Consider the following 16511-nt stretch of genomic DNA (forward strand, 5'->3'; position numbering starts at 1 on the left):
GAGAAGAGCGGGATATCTGCGATTGTAAGTCCATGTTCCTGTGACGCAATATCAAGCCACACTACTAATGCTACTGGTCTTTTTTTAGGATGGAAGCAGCCTGGACTGGGGACGTGGAAACGATCAAGTCCCTGACTCTCCAGGCTTGGGGTCCCAACAAGGAAGAGCCGCCATGTAAGATGGCAATCTACGACAACAGCCAGAACTCCCCGTTCTCGGTTGCTTTCCTTCGCGGCCACCACACAACGGCCAAGGCTATCCTGGAAATCATCAGGGCTCAGTGGTCAGCGCCTGAAAAGGAAAAGGTCCGGTACAAGATGCAGTCGCGAGATGAAGATGATGACAGTGGAGACAATAACGATGATAGCGATGAGGCGGAGTCGGACGACGAGCTTCGCATTGTCTCGGAGACGATCGACAAGGCCTTCACCATTGATGATGTTGGGCACGTCTCTATGCAGGTCAAGTCTCATGTCAGGCCCGTGGATGTGATCACAGGCAATGCAAACCGTCTCATCATGAAGGATGGCGCACCGCCTGAACTCGGCGGGACGGCCAGTCTCTTGCTGCAAGCCATCGAGGCAGACGACACAACGAACCTGAAATTGCTTCTGGGATGGATCAAAGAGTACGAAGATTCGGAGTTGACTGGTGACGAAGAAGGAAGCAGCAAGAGATTCAACCTGAACTCGAACGATTTTATCTTCGCCGTCCAGAGCGGGAACACGGAAGCGCTCAGTCTCTTGATCAAGCGAACCGGCGCAGGAATCCCTCTGGATCACCTCGTCAAGAAGAGCGGCGCCGAGCTGAAGCAGAAGCCCCGTTACTATCAAGGGCTGACGGTTTATGGAAAGAAGAGGTATGGACATGCCAGCAGAGACATGGCGGGAGGACCTCTTTTGACTAACATCTCTATTAGGAAGGACTGGGCACAGGCCGGCCGTAACATGGTCGTCAGAACCACCGGGATCCAGACGCCGCCTCTTCTTCACGCAGCCCTCGGTGGCCGCATCGAAGCAGTCGAGTTCTTTCTGAGCGACAAGCCTCATCGTCTGTACGCCGAGTTTGCAAAGTCCAAGGCCGCTCTTGAGGATCCTCGGCTCAAGCACCTCATTCAGAGCCCAATCGGCTTTGACCGGGTCATTTCCAAATGGCTTGGTGCAGACAGTAAGCTCTCTCATCTTCCTACGAAAGGCCAGGATATATGCTGACAAAGGAATCCATTGCAGACGACTTTGTGCTGCACACGGCCATCTTGGCGTCGCCCTCTGAGCATTCAGTTCAGTTGGTCAAGTACTTGATCGATTCCTACCCCGATTCGATTGAGAGGAAGACGTCCGATGGCGACACGCCGTTGATGATGGCTTGTCGTCTCGGATACGTCCAATTTGCCAAGATGCTCATTGACGCAAATGCCAACCAGTGCACTCGCAACCACCAGGGAGAAAACATCTTGCACGCGGCCGTAGCTGGAAACCCGATGGCCCGCAGCCTCCGCCGCCTCCTCGACATTCTCGACCCCAGTCTCCGCAGTCATCTGTTTACGGAGAGCAAGAGTCTGCAGGCAAACGGCCTGACACCGCTCCACGCCTGGATCTCGCAGGTCTCCGGTGTGCCCCAGCACGACAGTCCCACCTATTACACGAGACGTACGAGGCGCTGGCGATACCATCACCATCCTACGCCGGCGGCCTATACCCGCACTGTGAACGTTGTGGACATGCTGAAGCTGATGCTGGAGTACTCGAATGGCGAGGAGCTGGACATGCTCAACGGCGCCGGAGACACTTGCCTGCACACGGCCATCATGCAGAAGGCCATCTCCATCGTCAAGGTGCTCGTCGACTTCAAGCCGCAGCTGCTACACAGAGAAAACGCCGTCGGCCGCACCCCAGCCGAGGTGGCTCAGGACAATGTGACAGCCGACCAGTTCGCCCACCAGACCAAGGTGTACCGGCAGAAGGACGACCAGCTCGATGCCTGGCCCACCAAGGCCCCCCACGAATTCGCAAAGTGCCCGACCGTGGAGGGTCTCAGCCGCGAGCAGCTCCGCGAAAAGGTGGCCGAGCTCGGCCTCAGCGGCGAGTACAAGCGCCGCCAGGTGGCCGCCATCATCGGCGCCGTCGGCCTCGCGCAGAGCCAGGAGGCGCTCAATCCCGCGACCCGCAACAAGGTCATCTGGGACCTCTGCAAGACCGCCATGGAACGGAACCCCGGGAAGCGCCGCCTCGTCAGCCTCAACGAGGCCAACGACGTCGCCAAGAGGCTCGGCGAGAAGCACGCCGCCTCGCGCTACTTTTCCGTCCAGGGCCGGGCCGATGACGATGACGAGGAGAATGAGGATGACGAGGACGAGGGGGACGACAAGGACAACACGAGGGATTTCGCTGCCAAGCAGCTATCGTCGAAGCTGGGCCAAGCTTGGAGCATCAACAGCTATATCGCCGAGCAGTATGGCATTGAAAAATGCGGTGCGTGCGGGTCGTACCATGAGGGGATTTGCAATCTCAGCCTCCCATGAGTTTGAGGAGTGTTTTCATAGGTCGACTTTGGCTCTACGCGGCTTCAGTTGCACGGTAATCAAGTTCATGACGGATAGAATGAGATGAATATATATGATATATGTTGTTTGCAAAATAGTGAAAATATTTGAACAGGGTGATTTCGTTCTTGTTTTTTTATTTCGGCATGACACAATAATAAGGATAAGAGAGTGTGGTGACAACAAACTGCCTCGCTCTCCCAGGCATATACCAACTTTCCAACATGTTACACATTTCCAATCCAGCGACTGGCGAAGCCCCAATGATCGAACCTGCAACCGACGCACATCTTACAAGTTACACCAGCCAGCTCAAGGCTCAGTAGTAGCGGATAGTCCGAGGAGCACCATCGCCCCAGAGGCCAACGACGGACAGCACAAACGCGGCGGCAGCGAAGCCGGTCCTGACGAGATAAGCCCTCGCAGCACCCTCAACGCTGGCCCTGACCTCCTCGCCATTGGCATCCTCCAGTTCTGACTCGCTGGGCAAGTCGCCCTCGCTGTGCGAATCGCCAAGGACCTCGTAGCTAGCCTCCATGCGGGCCCTGGACGACGCAGCCTTGCGGGCGCCGGCAGGCCTCGAAGAAGCCGGGGAGGCCGGCTGGGGGAGGTATGCCGGGACGGCGACGGACAGCGCGGCGAGGAGAGAGGTGTAGAAGAGGTACGGGTGGCGAGCGTAGCGCGGGGAGAAGACGAAGGAGAGGAAGAGCGGGGCGGCGGCCAGGGAGGAGAGCGCGAGGACGGGGAGGCGCAGGGAGGACTGCAGCGAGGCGAGGCCGTGGGCGGCGGAGGAGGAGGAGGGGAGGGCGAGGAGGGTTGGCAGGGTGAGTGTCGAGACGGTGTATGAGACGCCCTGTTTGGGGGGGGGTGCTTCGAGTTAGCATATCATGCATCTTCCCTCTGTGGTGTTTTCTCGATGCGCCTGATGCCGCTCTCGGAGCTCTTCGGCTACAGCAATGACATTTGCGTTGAAGCCCCGGATGTGCTTCCCTCGATCTCCCCGATTCTGCAAGACTCAATCGACATGTCGCTGGCGGCTGGCATGCGATGAGGTGACGCAGTGCAACGAAACATGCGACTCTCAGAGAGAGAGGGAGGGGGGAGGGGCAACTTGGGCATCTGCTGCTCTGCTACCACTCATGATACTCCTCCTCCTCCTCCTCAATGCGCGCAACATCCAATTGTGCATGAGAAAAACATACCGTCAGCAGGCCGAGGGACACGGTGCCCACGAATTTGAGGACCGAGATCCCCTTTGCCATTGCGATGGATTTTGATTGAAGCCGTGTGATGCTGCTGTGTTGGTCGGGATGTCGTCCGTTGTTCGGTTATGTAAGAATCCAAGAGAAGGAAGCGAAAGAAGGCGTTGGATTGCGGATCGGATCACAGGGAAGCGGAAACTGTATTACTACGTACCTACTGCAAGGTCAAAGCGGCAAGACGAAAATCCGGGGCGGTTCGTTCGCGGAAGACCGTGCTTTCCCTTGTTCGAACGGATAACGAACGTACGAGTAGCTGTGCAGATAAAAAGGCAACCGGCACTGGCTTGGGCGTCACGTCATGCCTTCCGACTTTCTAGTACTACAGCTAACAAGCGATAGCCAAGTCCCGATTGCTTCCCATTGCTTCCATCCCACTTGCCCGCTTGGCTCTTGCTGCTGCTGCAAATACCAACCTGATTGAGCTAAGCCTAATATGACTTGAGGGCATGTGGGGCAATTGCTGAGATACCCGCTTAAATGCGGGTGATTCACGTGCCTGAGCAAAAAGAGCTTTGCCGTGCCACAGCTTTCCAATTTTTCTTGTTCTTGAACTTCTTCTCTCTTCTTACAATGTAGACTTTGAGCTCGAATCACGGCCGGCTACCTTCGCATGTTGGACCATGGCTACCAAGATTCGCGCTTCTCTTTTCTTTCCTCTATCTTGTTTTTTTTTTCTAACGAACAGCTATTCTAGCAGCTGTAAATGTACGTTCTCCCTCCAAATCCACCCAATAACGAAAACACCCCAACCACACAAAAACCAACCATTCGTTTGCCCCCCCTCCCCTCCTCAAATGATGAGCAACATCGTACCCAAATACACTTATTAGGAAGAGCCGTCTGAGACTGCCTCCGATCGACGGGGAAGGAGAATCAAGACACAAACCCAAGCCGGACCTGATCCTTTTGTGTTTGGGAAAAAGCTTGCTTTGCGGTTTTGTCTCCTTTTTTGTCCGTCGGTCCCTCGGCCGCTTCCAGCAGACAAGAGTGGGAAAATACACGTCTGAATCTTTTGCATCGTCATATGCGCATTCGGGCGTTTTCCTGCGACGGTCCGTTGGCGGTGGTGGGGGCCGTTGTGCTTATAACTGGGTTTCTGAAAGAGAAGAGAAGAGGATGAAGATTTTTGCGGACATCTTGCATTGGTTTTCTTCGTGGACGAGTGCTAACCTGTCCGTTATAGTTTCATCATAGACCGAACGAAAGAGTGTCGAACATTTGATTGATCAGTTTGATGTGGTCATCAATTCGTCGTCTTGTTGTTCGCTTCATGCAGATAGTCTGTATATACGATATGCCATAATATAACAATAGTTTCATACTGCACAGTTGCCTTCTTCCATTGCTTTGCCATTCCTCAACGCCTGTGACCCTCGTAGCAAACATTCACACATCACTATCGTCGCTGTCCAACAACGCGGCTCTCCCACGTCGCCTCCTCGTTGCGGGAGCCGCCTCTTCAGACCCTCCATTCGCCCATTCCTCAAACGCCGACTTCCCCGTAAGCGTGTCGAGTTCGGGAACATCTTCGCTCTCTTGCGTTGCCGTAAACTGTGTCGGCACAAAGTACGGCTTGCTTGCCCCGGCCCGCGGCGTCCGTTCATTTCGCCGTATAGGAGACGTCGCTTCGGAATCAAGCATGCTGGACGTTGCTTGATCGTCCCCAATGACGAAATCTGCCAGGTCTGCTCCGTCGTCCGAGTCACTCTCGTCGAGCAGATCGCTGTCTCTTTCGCAATCGTCCCCTATCTCGTCGCTGCCGATGGCTGCTTTCCGAGAATACTTGCCCTTTGACTTGGCATTCAGCTTCTTGCGCCGTTTCGCCTCGCTGAGTCGGGGCGGCAATCCAGGTTCTTCGTCCGGAGCAACAATGTCGAGTTCAGAGTCGAACAAGTCTTGGTCTTCTGCATCCAACACAGCAGACTTGGGCCGATTTTTGGATCGAGACTTTTGTGGCTGGGCCTTTGTGGCCGCGACCTTTCTCTTCTTCGGCTGCTGAGCCTCAATGATTGTGGCGTCATCATCCGATTCGAGGTCCACGAATGCTCGCTTTTTCCCTTCTCCTTCGGACTGGTCATCGCTCGCATCTGTCTCGCCATTATCAGAATACACAAAAGGCCTTACTGGAATCTCCAGGAAATCGCTCGTGTCCTCGTCTCGACAGGGTCTCACGAGGCTATCGGGATCTGCCTCCATCTTGTGCAGCAGCTTGACGCAACGTTTCGTATATGGCCCATGCCCAAAGAGAACAGTTGGCCGTAGCTGTCGTTGCAATGTTGAGTGAGCCGTCATGTCCGGCAGGTTTGTGTCTTCCACGTCACGGCTGAAAGGCAGGTTCCGGTATGTTCGCTCGAGCTGGTGAAGCTCCTCTGGACCAAGGATAACACGTTCCAACTCGGGAATTGACGCTATGTCATCCAGCTCGGGGTTTCGCATCGGCTTTGAGCTGGGATTTGAAGCTGCCCGGCTCGTGCCTGTCGAGGGCTTCATGAAGTCACTGACTTTTTGAAAGCCAGTCTGTACGCCATCCGGCATGTGGAACTTCTTGGGTGGCTTCTTTTTGCCCCGGGGGGCTTGTCGCTTCTTGGGCTCTGGTAGCGATGTGTTTTGAGTATTCTCAATGGGAATCTCGACATGTCGCATGTCAATCTCCGGTCGTATGTCCCGGGGTACAATCCTCGTAGAAAGATCGAACCGGAAGTTGAACCGGCTACCTTCGCAGATGAGCCTCTGCATCTTTTCATAGTTGTCCTTGGACTTGGCAAACTGCTCCTCCTCTTTCCCTCTCATCAGCAGCAGCGCAATGTTGCCTGCTCGCTTTCGCCCCGTTCGACCCATGCGCTGCAACATGCGAATTGGTGATGCTGAGGAATCGTAGCACACGATAAGATCAACCTGGCCAATGTCCAAACCCTCTTCTCCGATGGACGTAGCAACAAGGACGTTGTAGGCGCCGGTCTTGAATCTCTCAATCGTCTCTATTTGCTGCTTCTGCTTCATACCCTCGCCGCGCTTGCCGTCTGCCTGCCCAACAAAGACGGTAGCTTTGATGAGTGGCCTGTGGGCATTGAACATGCGCACAATCTCTTCCGCTGAATCACGGTACTCACTGAACACAATCACCCGAGTACTCTCCCCATTGTCCATGAAATGGTTCAGCACGCAATCCGCCAACGCAGTCAGCTTTGGGTGTCCCACAAAGCCGTCCATCTTGAGCCATCCGGCAATCTTGTCCATCATTTCTTGGAAGCTAGGGCTGTCAAGGATCTGGCGTTTGTATTTCGATCCCTTCTCGCCCTTGTCTTCTTGTTCACTGCGGAAGTCGAGCATGTTGTCGTAAAAGGGTTTGATGCCATGGAACTGCAACAGCTTGATCGAATGAGCAAGGCTTGTCAAGACGCTGAAAATTGCCCGCATCATGAACTGGACGCCCTGGTTGGCGCGATTTCCACGCGTGGCAAACCATTCCTTCTGCGCCTGGATCAACCCGTACGTTGTGAGAGCCATCGGATTCCTCCCATACCATATATTTTGGGAAGACAGCTTCTCAGTCAACGGCTTGAGGGCCTCGGTAAACAGCTCGCTAATAAGATTCATCTCGTCCGAGGGTTCGAGAATGATCTGGTCTATGTTGCGCTGATGCACATACTGGCGGATGTCCAGGGACTCCTCTGTCCGGATCTCGCAATGCGAGATTCCCAAGTTGTCAATGACCTCTTGGACTGTCTCGACCTTGGAGCCTGGCGTGGCCGTCAAAGCCAGCACCCGAAAACTATTGGAAAAGCGTCGAATGAGTTTGGTAGCCTTGGCATAAGCATATTCGCCCACGGCGCGATGCGCCTCGTCAATGACCATGAGGCAGATACTCTTGGGGTCCGCATATCCGTGTGAAAGATCGTTGAGCAACGTTTGTGGCGTCATGAAGAAGACCCGTCGCTTTTCCCACTCGTCACTGCGCAGAGCAGGGGGTATGTCGCCGGTGAGGAGCGTGGTCTCTGATCGAGGTATTCCGGCAATGTGGTAGCAAGCATCAATTTGCTGCGTCACAAGCGGCTTTGTTGGCGCGACAAAGACAATCTTCGCAGACCTTGTCCAGCGATAAAAGTTGAGCATCACAGTCGCTGCAATGAATGTCTTTCCCAGACCAGTCGGCAGGGCGACTAGCGTGTTATTGAACAGGCTGTTTTTGACAATGCTGAACTGATAGTCTCGAGTTGGTCCTAGATTTGTCGGATACACCCAAGTCTTCATCGCCTCTCGATCAAGTTCATGCGGGCTGGGCGGCTCAGGTGGCAGATCAGCGCGAAAAACCCTGGCCGCTGTGGGCTGCGATGGGCGAGGAGCCTCTTCGGTTGCTGCTTGTCCACCCCATAAAGTCGTTTGTCGCAGGGTTCCAGAGTTTGTACGGCTGAGGCCTGTGCGAGCAGCTGCTACAGGCCTTGGTGGTGCGCGGACATTTTCCCTCACGGGCTCTGGCGAAGAGAAGGCATCCGAAGGCAAGTCGTTGAGCTCCTGTGCTGCTTGTTGCCGTTGATCCAGTCCTCGGGTGTTGCCGCTTTTGGCTCCATTGGAAGAAGAGGTAGAACCAAGATGCCCTACATTAGAGGAAGATACTTGATCCAAGGCAGCGAGAATGTCCTCATCGGCGATGTCGTCATCAAACTCATCGGAGTCCATGGCTGCGAGGTGCCATATGGCAGCACCATGCGATGGTGGTGGTAGATTTATTGAGCCTCCGGTCTCATATCTGGAGAATAGCTTCAAGTCATGGACAATTTTCGTGTCGGGTTTTGACGAATTGGCAATGATGAACGTCAAGATGCTTAGTGGTAGGATGCTCATTCACTGCTTAACGCAGCATGTCAGCCGTGACGCGCCACACAGAGCAAGACGCGAAACCGATACCACATCACGTGACTCGAGAGCTCTGGGTTTAATGGTATGCGACCGGAAAAACCTTTGGAGTACCAAACAATGTTGAGGCATGAGATTCCGCTAAAAGAATAATACAAGCACTTACTTACCTACATCGTGTAGGAAACTTTTGGATCCTCGCAAATCTTTGAACATACCTAACGTCAAAGCTTAAACAATAAATACCCAGTGAGCCATGAACAACATCCCCAGGCTGAGAGCCATTCACTCAATCAAAGGCCTTTATCTATGGGCAATTGCATGGCCTCTTGCGTTTGGAGGTCAAAGGCTTTCGGAACAACTCCTACCCAGGGAGGCTAGATAGTAGCCACCGCTAAGCCACTCTAGGCAGTAGTGCATACCCAAGAGAAAATCCGGCTGGCAGCCTACGCTAAACCTCACCGGCTTAGCACCGAACTTTCCTCAGCAGCCCCAGAAACAAACATCAAATCCGCATCAACACACCAGCCAACTCTCTTGCTCACCTTCCCCCATACATCTTCCACAGCGGCGCCGTACGACAAATCTCTTTGGAGCGCCCCAAGGCTGTTCTCGTGTTTGCCGCTCCAGACAGATTCCTGGTCTCTCTCAGCGACGCTGGACGGTCCACCTTCTAACAGCGAGACTCTTCCGGTTGCGACAGGATCAACTGAAGCAGCTGTTCAAAGCCTTGCGATTTCGAGCGAACACCCTGAGCCTCTTGCGCTCTCCCATCGCAGGGCTATCACGTACTTGTCCAACTTCAGACATCAAAACCACTCGGCGATTCTCGACTCAACCAGACCAGCGCCACTGCGACAGCAGGCAAGCCGATCCGGGGGTTGGCCCGACAGACATCATCTACGGCGCTGCGCGGGCACAACAGCCCCCTTTCGCAGCTGTCTCCCCATACCACACACCACCCGCCGACTCTAACAATTCTTCCGTGGACTATCCGCAACTATGGCTCCACGCGGGAAGGCCACATCGACTCGAGAGGCCCGCAATCCCCTTGGCGCAAAATCCAGCTCTAGGGGCGGCATTCAAAAGCGAAGAGGTCCGACGAGAGTCGACACCGATGGAGACCTCGATATGGACGGCCCTTCCAAGCGACCAAACAGAGGCCCTGCGAATGAAGCAGCGGGCAGCAGAGGCAGGCCCTCAGGCAGAGGTCCCGCGCCATCGAGAGGTGCTGCCAAGGTTGCTCAAATCGTCATGAAGCAGCTGGGCAATGGTAGCTCCGACTTGGCTTCGCGAGTATCAAGACCAACAAGAGGCAGGGGCGGCTACACCGAAGGGCTCACTTGGCTAAGGGTCCGTGGGCTCAAACAAAGCAAGGCGGCGTCTAACGCAGACGGGGGTCTCTCCGACCTGCTGAGCTTCATGGAGAGGAAAGCCTCGTCTCTTCAATCCGGACGGAAACGACAGGTTACGATTCGAAAGGTAAGCATATCATTGACGAGATAGCAGGGGTGCCGAAGCCAACCATCGTCTCAGCTGCTTCTTTTGGCGACTTAAAGACACACATCTCAGGAGAGACTCTTTTGACGTCGACTGAAGTTTTACTTCGCCCCAGCGCTCGAGGTTGACAAATATTCTCTTCTTTTTCCTGGTAGCTAACCCGCCATAGTCACACAAAGCTGGAGAATACGTTTTCGTTGGAGCGAACAAGGAGGACGCGGAGGAACTAGTCAAGCTCAACACTTTTACATTCGCCGGCATTCAGTTGGAAGTGGTGGAGTCGGATGCAGATTTTGAGCCGCCAAACAAGGCGACAGAGTCCCCGGAGACGGCAGAGCTACGCGCGAAGCTGCAGGCAATCCTGAGTCAGCGCTACAACGGCGAAAGCAAACTGCTCAAGCTTGATGCTCTAGCCACCGATGCCGAGCTGGTCACACTCGGCATGTTTGAAACCCGAGAGAGGGCCCTCAAAACCTTCAAGGGCCTCATGGCAATCTGCGACGGCCTCTTCAAAACCCTCCAAGAGAAGAAAGATGCGATTGAGAGCATTAGCCTGGCCAATAACAGCATCGACAATGTCATTCAGGTTGAGTCTGTGGCAACAACATTCCCGCAGCTCAAGAACCTCGACATGAGCGGCAATCTGATCAGCAACATGGAGGGACTTCAACGATGGAAGGGCAAGTTCAAGGAGCTCGATGCCATCTACATGACTGGCAATCCGATTGAGGGGACAGATCCCAACTACACGGCGACTTTCCTGGAGTGGTTCCCCAAGCTACGGAGCATCAACGGGATTGAGCTCCGCACTGCGCAGCAAATCGCCGAGCAGGAAGCGGCCCGTCTGCCCAAGCCGATCCCACAGAGCGGACCCGACTTTCGAGACGTCAACGGCATCGGCGAGCAATTCCTGCTCGAGTTCTTCACGGCATATGACACCAACCGCGAGGCACTAATCTCCAGGCTGTACGACGCCAGCAGTCAGTTCTCCCTTGCTGTAGATGCCCAATCTGTGAGGGATCCGAACGGGCCGCCGCCGCTGCCCTGGGGCGCTTACATCAAGTCTTCTCGCAACCTACTGAAGATCAACACACACCACGCCAGATCACAGCGCCTTTTCAAGGGGGCCCCGGCTATCAACGACCTGTGGAAGGAACTCCCTATGACGAAGCATCCCAACATGAAGGATGAGCTGAGCAAGTACATTATGGACTGCCATCCGCTGCCGGGGTTGGCAGACCCCACCGGGCAAAGCCAGTTTGGAGTCGACGGCTTGATTCTTGCTGTTCACGGCGAGTTCGAGGAATACGACCCGAAATCGGGCACCACCGGCAAGCGAAGTTTCTCTCGCACGTTTGTGCTCGCGCCCGGCCTATCCGGGACCGCTCAGATCAGGGTCGTCAGCGACATGCTCTCTCTGCGAGCATACAGCGCCCTGCCGAATGTGTTCGTTGCACCTTCACCAGCCCCCGCGGATACGGCCAGCCAGCATCAGGCTATGGTTGCCGAACTGTCAAAGCAAACGGGCATGGTGCCGCAATACTCGGAGATGTGCTTGTCGCAAGTCGAATGGGACTTTGCCAGAGCCTTGGTCATCTTCAATGAGAAGAAGGTATGTTTGTCCAGCGTGAGTCTTGCATTGCGCTACGGCGGGAGGCTAACATTTATTACAGGCAGAGCTACCACCAGAGGCATTCGTGTCGGCCCCTTAGCAGACGGGCCGTATCGTCGAATGTCCACAGTACAAAGACCGCATGAGCTGTTAGATAGGATGGACAGGAGAAACGGGATAATCCCTGTATGGAGCCCTGTGTTGGTATAACATATGGTCGTTTATTTATAGAGACGGGAATCTTGGAGGTGGGGATCCTCGTGTACAGTGTAGTATTTCATGCTTGGGTTGAAAGGGGGGAGGAGAGATGAGGAAACAAGGACGATAAATTGCGGCTGCAGACACAAAAAACGCGCTGCATCGGGATGGAAAGTTGAGATTGGAAGAAATTCGGGAATAATAGACCTCATGGGTTCGCAACATCTTGTACGGGTGTATCGTCGGGATTGATAATGTGTTGCTGCTGAGTGTTTGCAAGGACTACCTAATACCGCTATGTGCCTCTTTTTGAGATCTCTAGAATGCAGAAAGGTATTAACAAAGCAAGTAATCCGGATTGAAGAAAACAAACTAGGAAAATACTATACATACATATGAGTACTGTATTACGCAGTCGAAGAAAAAGAAAAACATCCGCCCACCGCAGATCTGCCAGAGAATTCCCCCCTTTTTTCTTACTCCCCGTCCCGTGCCGCGCATTACGTATGTAGAAGAGAGATGAGGAGCAGGAAATCAAGAGAACAAGAGGTGACGCAAGCTGTTGACCGCAGCAGCAGCACGGGTGTTTTTTTCTTTTTCCTTTTTTTTTTTTTCTTTCCTTGATAATGGAGCTGCCACAGGTGAAAGAGTTGTCTGAATCTCCTGTTCACAATTGTGCATTCTCGTGTCTTTTTTGTGCCTTCTTTTCATACCTTATGCATACCAGTACCTAGTAATCGGCTATTGGCTGGTGTTGAGAACAGTATTCGTACGAAGCACCTTGGAAGTGGATTTCTAAAATGGATGATACCTATTCTAGGGATATATGAAGTGCTGATCCTGTAAGCGAGTGTGAGGTACTAGGTATGTAGTGCGGTATTATGGGACTCATGGCAGTGCTGCTCCATACTTGTAGGCAAAATAGAAGCAAAGGCTTCGAGTAAGGTAGTAGTAGGTACAAGTACAGGACTTCATGATAGAAAGCGTTGGCATAGCCCAAGCGCCAAGAGTCTATACGCCATGAAAAACACTGGCGAGTACGAAGTACGAGTGAGGACCATGGCAGAGACTGGTATTGACGTGTCATGGTCAGTTGAAGCTTTTGTGGCTCACGTAGAAGCCTACCCTGTATACTTAAACAATAGTCTTGGGATTTCTTCTGGGCGAGTTCCACCAACTTTCATCCGAGTGACTCGAAGACGAGGCAACCTCACGGCCGAGAATACTGAGCCACCAGTTCGCGAGATTAGACTGCGCAAATCGCGAGGCTGAACTGACCACTCCCCACGACAAGTATGTATGCCCAGCCTCCTCGATGGAATGGGCCAAATATCGCGCCCTCGCATGAGCAGCACCCCATGAATTCCCTGCCTCTGTGTCTGCGTTTCACCCATGGTCCATAGCCAATCCGTGTCTTCCTCTCTTGCATGCAGTGCACCCAATAGATCGCAGATGCTCCGATCACCAGATTCGACCTGCATGCTAACCTGGTGTCCATATGCTGTAGTACCGATCGTCACATTCCTCAACTCGCATATCGGACAGCAATCGTCACACTCCTCGTAGGCGTAGCACAACTCGATAGGACAGTAACATCAGTTTTCCCGCGTCCTTTGCCATCCCCACTTGAGTTGTTGTGGTCAGTCGTCCCTCAACAGGCGTGACTCGACGCGAAGACGAGTTCATGCTCAATACTCGTACAGGTGGAGCGATGACCGAAGATGGCCGGATGCTGTTAGGGGCTCTGAACAATGCAGATGCAGGGCCAACCCCTGCTGGTGCGTTTCACAGTGAGTTGAGCCGGCGGGGATCAGGGGCCAGGAGCTGCAAGCGATCACCAAGGGTTCACAGTTCCCGGCTAGGAACCGATGCCATGCCCATGGCGCTGTCGACAGAGGGTACCCGGTACGAAGCACGATGACGCTGGGCGGCAGCACTGCAATCTGCTGCGCGACCGGGGCGCAGAGAAGAGAGGAGATGGCGATGCCCGCCCAGCATTATTGCGCAGTGTGTCTCAGCGCCGTCAACAGCTCTGTACCAGTATGAGCAGGTGTCTAGAGCTATGAGGTATGTAGCACCGCGTAGAGCGTCATGTTTGGCCTTTTGTTTGGTATTGATTCTTGCTCTTGGTGTGGGTGTTGGGCTGCAGTCTGTGCGGTCCGAGCGGTGCGGTCTTCGAGGGCTCGTCTTTTGCGAGTCGAGCTTGAAGCTGTCTGTTTGCTCGAGGAGCTTCGGCGGGTCGGATCGGGGTCGACCGGTTGGTGATTGAAACTCCCTAGCAGTCACCCTCTGCCAAACGGCTCATGGATCAGTATGGATGCGACTCTGCGCAAGGGCTGGCAAATTGCACCAGGCATCCAGATTCACCCGGGCTCAATGCCCTCGTATGAGCTCGTCTCTCGTAGAGTGCGGATAGGCCGTTGCGAGGGCTTGGCGAGCGGAGAGTACTCGCGATACTGGTCCCGAATTGGCTGGCACCCTAGTAGTAGAAACCACGAAGTACAGTAATGGCATCGAAGCATGAATCCGTACGAAAAAAAAGCGCCTCCCGCCTTCAAGCAGGTCCGGTGCGAAAGCCTTGATGGTGCCAACCGCGACGAGTGCGACTTTGTTCGGAGAGCAGAAGCCGCAGCATCACGGCCAGCGGTGGCGCGCAGGCCATCGGATCCAAGCGAGAGCAGACGAGAGCCACGAGCGTTAGAGGCTGTTGATGTCACTTACCTGCTGGCCGGATCGAAACGAAATGCCATCGCGACCAGGCAAGGATTCTGGCGAAAGCAGACTTTTGATGAAGTTCTAGGTACGGATTATAGGACTCGTGGAGCTCCGCCTGGATGTGAAATTGAAGCCCATGTCTGATCTTCAATACCTCCAGTATTACCTAGCACTGCGCCTTCACCGAGGCCACAGCCAGTTCTCCTCAACGTTGCCATGTTTCAGGCAGCCTACAGCAACAGAATTTGGAGTTAGGTAGTACCTAGTAGAGGGCTAAAACGGTCCAGGTCACTCGCATCAATAGCCCCAAAAGACGAGGCAGCTCCAAACGCTGGCCATGCGGGCTCACGGCGCTATACCGGGACGAACATGAGGGCAATGCCTGGGTAAAACCAGAGGCATGACACGAGCTTGATGAGCAGAAATGCTGCCAAGCACAAAGTACCTCTACCAGCATCCAAAGGCGCTTCCATGCAGCAGCAAAGTGGCTTGATTGGCGGCTACCCCTTTTCCACTTAAAAAAAGGTGTCACTTCAGGAACGAGTCTTGGCGCAAGGCCGGGGTGGTCCTCTTCTCTCTCCAGGTATTCCCGGGTCCCCGAGTACTTTGTGTTGGTGGCTCGCCTCGACGGGAGCTCAGGTACCTTGACGGCCGCTGAAACCTGGAGCTACCGGCGCTGCGCAAATGGCACACCTTCTGCAGCTGCTGATTGGACGACGCGGGGATGATCCCTGCCCTGCGGTCTCTTGGCACAGACACCACAAAACACCACCAGGACTGCAGACGCAGGTGCGATGCGCCTCCCCGGCTCGCGCCTTCCCCAGCACGGCACAGCACTGCACACCACAGCGTCCCCTCTCCTGCCCTGCGGTCCCCTCTGCTCCTGCCCTGCGGTCCTCCTGCCCATCCTCGGGTCTCAAAGCGGGCTCCGTTCGTAGAAGCTGCGCAGGGAAGGTGCTGAGCATCCAGCAGGGGGGAGCCTCGCTCACCCACCCCAATCTGCGTGAGAGCTGGCCAGGTAGGTACTTGAGCGACTGCGCTGGCCGCGGCGGGTGGACATGTACTGCTGCAAACCCCAGGCGCGGCTGTACCTGTACAAGATGAGGGTAGTAGCACACGATGTGTGACCAGGGGCTGCATGTCGCAGAGCAGAACAGACCGGAGCAGCAGCAGCAGCAGCAGATTCTTTGCGTCCGTTTCTCAAGTCCTTCTCCTCCTCCGCCTCCCCGTTTTCGCCTCTCTTGTCTTTCTCTACCTGTGGCTTGGTGGCTGTTTTCCCTTTCCTCTTCCTTTTTGTGCTTGCGTTTGTTTTCGCCTCGACCTGCCTCGCAGACGCCGCAGCAGAAGCACCAACCGGCCGTCGATTCCCTTGTTTTGTTGGCTGGCGCCGCCTGCGTTCCTCTCTCCTTCTGTGCTTTCCTGCGCTTGTGTACAGTCGAATCCTGTCGCAGCTTTTTCTTCTTCTCTTCCAACCCTTTCGCCGCCGCTTCTGGGACCCTCGCCGTCGATACCGTCTGGAACGAAGACTGTTGACAAGACGCCCATTGCCCTTCTTCGCCGTTGATTTCCTCTTCGCAGTCCTTTGCCTGTTCTACGGCCTTGCTCATCTAGCAATTTCCCGTTGATCGGCTTGAACGAAAACCTGCACCTTTTCCGACGATTTTCTCTCCCAACTTGACAGACCCGCCGCGATTTGCGCCATTAGACCATTAGACTGAGACTGTCACCAACACTGTCACCATTCACTCATTCAAAACTACAACAACAACAACAACAACATAAACAAAGATCTCTTTGCCAAAACACGCCCGCACGCTTGCTTTTTCAG

General features: G+C 54.3%; 3 protein-coding genes across 3 annotated transcripts; 1 reads left to right on the forward strand and 2 right to left on the reverse strand.

The window, feature by feature from the left end:
* Positions 1-2631: 2631 nt before the first annotated feature.
* TRIREDRAFT_21135 (uncharacterized protein) lies at positions 2632-3834 on the reverse strand. The gene is made up of 2 exons (XM_006960906.1): positions 3745-3834; positions 2632-3395 (listed from the first exon to the last, which is right to left on the reverse strand). Exons 1-2 carry the CDS (start codon positions 3802-3804, stop codon positions 2862-2864), a joined length of 594 nt encoding a protein of 197 aa, XP_006960968.1. The 5' UTR covers positions 3805-3834; the 3' UTR covers positions 2632-2861.
* Positions 3835-5190: 1356 nt separating this feature from the next.
* On the reverse strand, positions 5191-8481 carry TRIREDRAFT_102461 (uncharacterized protein; the record flags this gene model as incomplete). The annotated part of the gene is made up of 1 exon (XM_006961485.1): positions 5191-8481. One exon carries the CDS (start codon positions 8479-8481, stop codon positions 5191-5193), a length of 3291 nt encoding a protein of 1096 aa, XP_006961547.1.
* A 1179-nt stretch (positions 8482-9660) lies between these two features.
* TRIREDRAFT_53848 (uncharacterized protein) lies at positions 9661-11870 on the forward strand (the record flags this gene model as incomplete). Its single annotated transcript, XM_006961080.1, has 3 exons — positions 9661-10140; positions 10328-11770; positions 11832-11870. The coding sequence occupies 3 exons, from the start codon at positions 9661-9663 to the stop codon at positions 11868-11870; spliced, it is 1962 nt and encodes a 653-aa protein (XP_006961142.1).
* Between the last annotated feature and the right edge of the window lie 4641 nt (positions 11871-16511).

Source organism: Trichoderma reesei, assembly GCF_000167675.1.
Source record: "Trichoderma reesei QM6a unplaced genomic scaffold TRIREscaffold_1, whole genome shotgun sequence".
NCBI lineage: Eukaryota > Fungi > Ascomycota > Sordariomycetes > Hypocreales > Hypocreaceae > Trichoderma > Trichoderma reesei.